This window comes from Ursus maritimus, unplaced genomic scaffold (genome assembly GCF_017311325.1).
Source record: "Ursus maritimus isolate PB19 unplaced genomic scaffold, ASM1731132v1 scaffold_8, whole genome shotgun sequence".
Classification (NCBI taxonomy): Eukaryota; Metazoa; Chordata; class Mammalia; order Carnivora; family Ursidae; genus Ursus; species Ursus maritimus.
The window spans coordinates 63,051,977-63,059,899 of NW_024426996.1; the positions used below are offsets into that span (position 1 = coordinate 63,051,977).

At 56.0% G+C, this 7,923-nt stretch overlaps 1 protein-coding gene across 1 annotated transcript; it reads right to left on the minus strand.

The window, feature by feature from the left end:
- Positions 1 to 1,389: 1,389 nt before the first annotated feature.
- SOD3 (superoxide dismutase 3) lies at positions 1,390 to 6,418 on the minus strand. The gene is made up of 2 exons (XM_040625215.1): positions 6,229 to 6,418; positions 1,390 to 2,780 (listed from the first exon to the last, which is right to left on the minus strand). Exon 2 carries the CDS (start codon positions 2,762 to 2,764, stop codon positions 2,027 to 2,029), a length of 738 nt encoding a protein of 245 aa, XP_040481149.1. The 5' UTR covers positions 2,765 to 2,780; positions 6,229 to 6,418; the 3' UTR covers positions 1,390 to 2,026.
- Positions 6,419 to 7,923: the final 1,505 nt, after the last annotated feature.

A 7,923-nucleotide genomic window follows, 5' to 3' on the forward strand; every position in this document is an offset into this window, starting at 1 on the left:
AACCTATAATAGGGGAAACAGAGTCGAAGATGGGGTGTTGGGCATCCATCCATGGGGTGTTTATGCCTCCACTGTATGTCCTAGTGATTCCTGCCTCGTTTTCACAACTTTTAATTGTGGGGATAGGCACACACATCTGTTGAGATCAGGATATTTAAAGCCTCCATTTGCTAGTTCGCTATCAGTGCTGATCTGCACAGTTCAAGTTCATGCTTCAAACCAGTGAGGACCAGCTGGTGGAGCAAAGTCACCAGGCAAAAACCTTTCTCTCTGGTTGTCACTTGGGTTCAAGGAAAGATTTTTAAATAACAAGTTAGTCCTAGTAAGGAGCAAAAAATAACCACTGGGGATGGGTTTCTGGCTAAGGTTCCATTTGACTCACAGCCTTTGAGAGTCTGGGAGAAATGGAAGCTGCCTCTGAGTAACAGGGAGGAAAAGCTACAGCTACAGAGTGGGTCTACCCCAGGAGCTTGAAAAGTTATTATGAGTGCTTGTATTCAATCAATGAACGTGGATAGGGGCTGCTGGGTGGCTCAGTCAGTTACGAGACTGACTCTTGATTTTGGCTCAGGTCATGATCTCAGGGATCTGGGATCGAGCCCCACGTCAGGCTCCATGCTCAGCGGGGAGTCTGCTTGGGATTCTCTTTCTCCTTCTCCCTCTGCCCCTCCCCCTACTCGCACGTACATGCTCTCAAAATAAAATAAAATAAAATAAAATAAAATAAAATAAAATAAATGAAGGCGGATACACTGTCTGATCTAGTCTGTGTCTAGATTATAATTTTCAAAAAGAGAGGCTGAACCTTCAAATCTTAATCAAAATCAGCCTGTCATTGGGCTCCATGGTTCCAACTGCCTTTGTGTCAAGAAGTTAAGAAGAACAATGTCCTTGTCTGGGTCATGGAGAAGGCCAGCAACTTCAGATAGCAATGGCAACCTCCCTGTAAACTACACACTCGACTGCTTCACAGGCCCTCTCTCCACCATCTGGGAGATGGACCTCAGGCTGCACTTAGAGGCACGTGCCAGGAGACACAAGGCTCAGTGAGGTGGCATGAGCCATGTGCCAGGCCTGTGGTTCCATCTTGGGAAGCACCAGGAAGCTTGTTGCAAATAGATGTCCATCTTTCCCTTTGGATTCCAGCCCAGGAAGCTGTCTTTTTTTTTTTTTTCCCTCACTTTCCTGAGTGATCCTGGTGCCCTCCATCTTGGGGATAAACAGAAGAACATGACAACCAGAGACTGAACACCGTGGTTAGCGACTTGGAGAGAGGAGGATAACGAGAAATCCTGCAGGGATTTGGGAAATATCTTTGCTATTTCCAAAGAGGAGCTAAGCCTGGGAGCAGAGCCTCAGACAAACAAAATAAGTAACCAAGGCCCCAGCGCAAGTCTGAAATTGCTGAGTTTTAATGTGCAACACAAAGACTGCCAAACAGCCCCCAAAAGGAGCAGCTCTCTGCGGGGTGGCAGTGGGCGAGCGACAGCTGAGGACACTGGGCAGGGGCGCCTAACTGCAGGCTACGTGTGCTGGCATCGTGCGTGAGCGGCGGCGGGGCGGGCGTGGGGGCTGGGTAACCTCAGGAGGGGTCTGGGAGCTCCTAGAAGGAATCTAAGGGGTGGGAGGGTGAGTCCTTAGGGCAAAGAGGGATTTCAGGGCTCCTGGAATGAAGGGAAGGGTGTCAGGGTGGAAAGGGACGGGGAGGGGGGGTCTGGGAGGGTAGATGGGGTATTTCAATACCTCCAGGGGTCCTCAGAGCTCAGGATGAGTGTCTCAGAGGGCGGGCGCTGCCTTCTGGAGACAGAGGGCTGTCCCAGCATACGTGGCTGGAGGCCTCGGGGTGGAGGGGATTTTCGGGGCGACCTCAGCCACGGCAGCCCTGGGACCCCGGGCGGTGGGTGTCTCCGGGAGCAGCGGGAGAGACTGGACGCAGGCAGGGGGCAGGTCTCTGGGAAGGGCCTCGGGGCCCCGCAGTGGGGCGGGGGGAGGGTCCCCCGTGACCCCGGCGGGTGGAGGGGCGCGCTCAGGCGGCCTTGCACTCGCTCTCCCGCCGCCGCTTCCTGCGCTCGGCCTGCTCCTGCGCCAGGCGCGCCCAGGGCAGCGGCCCGCACACGCCCACCACGCAGCAGGCCAGCCGGCGGCCCGCGTTGCCGTTCTCCACGCTGGCCGGGTTGCCGCCGCGGCCCAGGTCGTCCTCGCCCGCGTGCACCACCACGGCGCGGCCCACGATGGAGTGCGGGCCGGCGAGCGAGGCGGCGAGGGCGCCGCGGTACTTGAAGAGGCGGCCGTCGCGCACAGCGAAGTTGCCGAAGTCGCCCGGGTGCTGCGGGTGCGGCACGGCCAGCGGGTTGTAGTGCGCGCCGGTGGACTCGCAGCCCTGGCTCAGGTCCCCGAACTGGTGCACGTGGATGGCGCGGCTGGAGCTGTTGGCCTCGGCCGGGAAGCCCTCCAGGTCGAAGAAGGCCTCGAGCCGGGCGCCGGGCGCCAGCTGCCGGAAGAGCACGAGGCCGCTGACCCGGGGCTGTGCGGCGTCCAGCGTAGCCGACGGCTGCACCTGGCAGGCGGCGTGGAGCGCGGCGTCCGGCCCGTCGGCCGCCCGCCGCTGCGTCAGCTCCTGCCAGATGGCGGTCACTTTCGCGTGCATGTCGCGGATCTGCGCCTCCGTGCTGGAGCCGGGCTCCTCCGGATTGGGGTCGAGCCCGGCGCGTGAGGCGGGGGCCACCAGCAGCACGTAGACACACAGCAGCGCCGGGGCCAGCATGGCCGGAGTCGGGCACCTGCGGGCACCCCCAGGGGTGGGGCAGAGCAAGCCTTAGTCCCTGGCACCGGGGGGTCTCGGGACCCCCGGCCCCCGGGGCTTCCTGGCCCAGTGGGCATTCCTGCCTCCGCCCCTGCGTCTCCCGGCCTGCTGTGTTCCAGGACTTGGGTTAGGTGCTGAGGGCGTAAAGATGGATTTGGCACAGTCTCGGGCAACTCATGGGGATCTTTTTGAGCCACCAGTGTGATCATGGTCCTCTCCAGTCCTGGCTCCATCACGTGGAGGGAGGCCTGGGGCAATCTGGGGAACGTCTCAGGGTGTGTAAGGATGGCCCTTCCAGACCTCCTCCGTCCCCTGACCACCCCACCGCATGCCCTGCCACCCTGGCCAAGCATCCTCCCTTACAGACATACTAAGACTTGCTGTCCCTGCCTTCTTGGGCTTTGCACAAGCGGTGCCCTCTCTCTGAAGTGCCCTATCCCCTCTTGTCTGCCAAGCACAATAGACTTGAAGACAGAAACTCAGTTTTACTCATCATCCCCAGCACCTGGGCCCGCACCTGGCTGTAGGTGACATTTAATATGTGATTGTTGAATGAGGAATTCACCAAGGGACAGACATGTCATCAGATCATTCTAACGCCATCCTGGGTTTGAAGATGGAGGAGTCTTGTGCTGGGGAAGGACAGAGGAAGGAGTACCCACCCCCAGGGGGATCTCCAGGAAGGCTTCCGAGAGGAGATGACAGTTGAAGTTGGTCTCATAAGGCAAGCAGTTTTTGAGCTGAGTCAGGTTGGAAGCCCATTTCAGGCAGGAAGCACAAGTGACATGTTCACAGCCTGTGAAAGGGCATGGTTTGTTTAAGGAATGGGGGGAAACTTTGTGTGGCTGGAACATGGCCTTTGCAGCCAGGGAGGAGAGGACTTAGAGCCAGGGGCTGAGGGCCTGGGTTTGCTGTGCTCAGGAGTGTGGATATTGGGCTGGGGGGTGGGGGTGGGGGGTCTAGAGCCGGTGGAAATTTTAAAGCAGAGGACAATGAGATAGTCTTTAGTTCATTGACCTGGTCGGAGAAAGGATATGGGCTGGTCTTTGGGGATGGAGGGGACAGGGGAGAGGGAGTGGGAATAGCCCAGCAAGAGATGGAAACACAGAGAAGGAAAAATGGGGAGAGCCAGAGGGAGATGAGTTGCCTGGTTGCCTCAGCCCAAACCAGAACTGATGAAGGACTTCACCAAGATGGAGGCAGCAAAGATAGAGGGGCATGGATTGGGGAGACATCTTGAAGAGCGCTTACAGCCGGGCCGGAGAGGGAGCGAGAGCAGTTCCCAGCAGGGGAGGCGGGCAGATGCATGGTGGTAGGAGGCCCTGAGAAATCGGGAGACAGAGTGAGTTCAGCCTGAGCCCGCTGGGGGTGAGAGGCTGGTCAGTGCCCAGGTCGGGTGTTGGTAGCTGTTTGGAAACATGGGTCTGGCACCTAGGAGAGGCGGTGTCTTTGCAAGAGGTTTTCACTGTTGACTGCACATGCCCAAGCCTCGCCCAAGAGACTGTGATTCAGTGGGCATGAATTCTTATTTTTTTAAAGCTCCATCAAAGACTCTGGGAGTCCGCCATGGTTTTAGAGTCAGACACAGATTCAGACCCCAATCCCAACGTATGCTAATCGCGATATTTTGGGGAAGTGACTGACTCTGTCTCAGCCACCCGCAAAAGAAGGTCACGTCACCAAGGATCACGGTGAAGATTCAGTGAGATATTATACGGCAGGCCGTCTTCCTAGTTTTAAGTCTGTCCTCACGGACCAGTGCTTTCTCCACAGAACTGGTTGGCAGGTCAGCTGGGCTTTCAAAGGCAGGTGCCATTTGAAAAGCTAACTGCAGGGTGGAGTATTTATCCCTTCTGGAACCATGACGAGAAGGCAATCTAGTATGGCAATGAAAAGAATGGATTCTGGAGCTCACCGTTCGTGCGGAGTAGCAGAGAAACTGCTGGACTGAAAACTAGTTGGGCTCCACCTCTTTTCGGAGCCTCATTTCTTTTCATCGGCCAATAGGGATAAGATGCACGAGGCTTGCCGTGACGCTTCAGAGAGACATTTGAAGGGCTAACATTTATCGTACACGCCTATAGGCGCTGTTAGAAGCACTTGGTCTCTGTCGAGTCATAGAAGCCTCACCTGAACCCTGTGGGGTAGGTGTTACTGTTATTCCGCCTTCCAAAGAGCAGGAAACTGAGGCACGGAGAAGCAAGCGTCTTGCCCAAGGTTACATACTTGATAAGCAGCTGAGGGCCAGGTGTAAAAGCATGTGGTCCAAGGGCACCGAACAGCGGTCACGTGGAAGGCATACAGCACAGATCCTGGTAGGTAGAAAGTTCCCAGTGTCTGGCAGCTCTTACAGACCAGATAGAAGTTTCAGGATGACCAGCTGAAGCCATGGGAAGAGGAGGTACCCAGGAGAGGCTCCAAGAAGGAGTGGCAGGAAGGTAGAAGAAGCCCAGAAAGTTATGTCAAGAGTACCACCACCTAAGACATAGCCTGGTGTGGGGTTCCACACTGGAGCCCCAGGGAGCAGGTGCGGGCGTCAGGGACCACCCCAGGTGGTCCTCGAGCTCTCCATCATCATCAGCCTCGAGCTCTCCATCATCATCATCGCCTCCCCCGCCCCTGCCAGCAGTCCTGCCCCTCGGGAGAGCTCTGCCAGTTAGAAAGCTCTTCCTTAAAAACAGAGCAAAAACAGATTGTTCGGGTGTGTCAATCAATCTTTCTTTTTCGAGAATGCTCTAAGGAGATTCTTCTCTCTTAAGAGAAAAAAATTCTTCCTCAACCCCAGGTGAGCCCTGACTCCGTGGCTCTAAACCTTGACTTCTGCCTCCTGAGGCCTGTCGGCATCAAGCTCACCCATCTCACACATGCACACCGACCCCCTGAGATTGCGCTGTGAATGGCCACGTGGTTGTGGTTTGGGGGGCTTTGTGCCTGGTCTGGAAGGGAAGACAGGTTATTGGAGGAAGAGGACGAAGGAAGCCACGAAGCCTGTGCCTCCTTCCTGGGTCTGGATCTGGGAAGACAGTGGCCCTTCTGACACCTTCCCGATGTTCCAGCTCCTCGGCTCGTTGCTAGAAGGAGCCCTGGATGGGAGCCTGAGGCTCCCCTAAAGCAGGTGGCTCTGCCCTCGTAGGTCCCGGCACCCAAGGCTTGCAGCATCCAGAGAGGCGGCCTTCCTCCCTCCAGATTTCTCTTTTCTAACCCTGAAGTCCACTGGGACAGGCCTTCAAAGGTGAAATGTCCCCCTCGCCCCTCCCCCCCCAAGTCAACCCCTTCAGAGCAGCCAGGTTCTGTCCTTCAATGGATCCCTCGCAAAAAGATGACCCAGCACTTTTCCAAGCAGAGGTCAGACGCCCCGCCCCAGTTCCAAACGCGTAAAAAGCACCCTCTGAGAAGAAGCAAATGAACTTCAACTTGGCACCCACCTTTCCAGCTCTTCCAAGAGAGCTTTCCTTCTGAGAAGCAGGGAGCAGCACCCAGCGTTCGCAGGAATGCAGGCTGACTCCTTAGGCTGGGCCGTTTGTGGAAGCCAGCCGGCGGGAGGGGTCCCAGCCAGGGAGGCAGGCCACTGGGCTGACAGCGGGAGGCTCAGGAGGCCCTGTCTCCGGGAGAGGAATGGCCTGGCCACCTCCTTCTCTGACTCCACCCTCCTCTGTCTCCACCTCCGCCCTCCCCAGCCTGGGTTCCCCGGCCAAGTTTTCCTTCTTGTGACTTCACTGGTTTGTGCAGACATAGCCAGTGACCTTCAGCCTGCAGCCAGGAAATGAGAAGTCGGCAGAAAACAGCCTTTTTGGACAGGGGGACAATGGTCTCTTTCTTGCTCTCCCCTGATTTCCTCCGCTGTTGACTTATTTTTGCTGGATGCTTCTAAGAAGGAAATGGGCCCCTTGCAAATATGCGTGGTGCTTTCTCCCCGAGTTGGGGTGCCAGCCCTTTGAGAGGTGCGGGGCAGGTGGGTAGTGGCCACGTGGGCCAGGCTGCCCAGGCCCAGCTGTGTCACTTTCTAACTGTGCTCCTGGACCAGCTCCCTGGGGGTATCCCCTTCATCATCTGTAAAATGGGGATCTAATGCTAACCCCGCGGCCGGCACACAGTCACGCTCACACGCCATCGCCATCACTGTTGCGGTCGCTTTATTATTCAAGTTACGGAGGAGTCTTCTAAGAGTGTGTGGCCCAGGGGACCGTGAGCCTTTTCCACTCCTGGCGGCCTGCCTGCCTTTGCTGCCATGGTCTTTTCTCCATCATGGCAGCCCCTTCCCGAAATAGAAGATTTTCTCTCCCAGAAAAGCCCACACGGAAGAAGACGGCTTGTCTGTCTGCCTGTCTGCCTTCCCGCCTTCCTTCAGCAAATGGGTTATGGGTGCTCCCTCCAGGCTGGGTACCCAAAGCTGCATGAGCCCCTGTGGTCTGGGGCTTCAGACTCTGGGAGGGAACGGTGATGTCAACAGGTCCAACCAGTGTGGAGTAGGGAGTGCAGCTGGGGAGGGATGGGGGGGGCCCCTAGAGACCCAAACACTAGTCTTGGCAGCAGGAAAGTTTGCTCAAACTCTAGACTTCTAGGCTCCACCCCAGGCTGAGTGAATCAAATGGCAGCTTCCTAGAACTGTTGTTGTTTTTTTAAAGTTGGTCATTCTGGTGTGCAGTCAGCTTTGGGAACATCTATTCCTGCTTCCTTTGGCAACAGCACCTCAGTTTTCTGCTTGGAAACCAGGGCTCATTCCATGCAGAAGACATTGACTCCATCCCTCGCTCCAGACGTGGGAGTGTGACTAATCAAAACATTGCATGGGTTCCAGGATAATTCATTCAGAGCCAATGAGATGCATTGACACCTTTCCTGGGACTGCTAGAAAGATTAGAGTTATTGTAGCCCCCTTGCCCCGCTAAGGGAGAACCCATTTAAGGAGAGGGCCAATGTGGAGGGAAGCAGAATAAAAGTAGAGTGAAATCTGGACCTAATGGCAGAGTGTGAGCGCCTGGATCTAGCCATACCTGAAGGTCTGTTTTTATGATGTCAGTCAGTGCATTCTCCTTTTGCTTAAGTTGTCCAGGTTCAGTTTTTTGAACTTGCAACAGAACACTTTGAGAAATGCCTTCTCGTATAGCATTTTATTTAAT

Coding starts and splice junctions, on each gene's coding strand:
- SOD3 (XM_040625215.1), bottom strand. CDS start 2,764: ATGCTGGCCCCGGCGCTGCTGTGTGTCTACGTGCTGCTGGTGGCCCCC.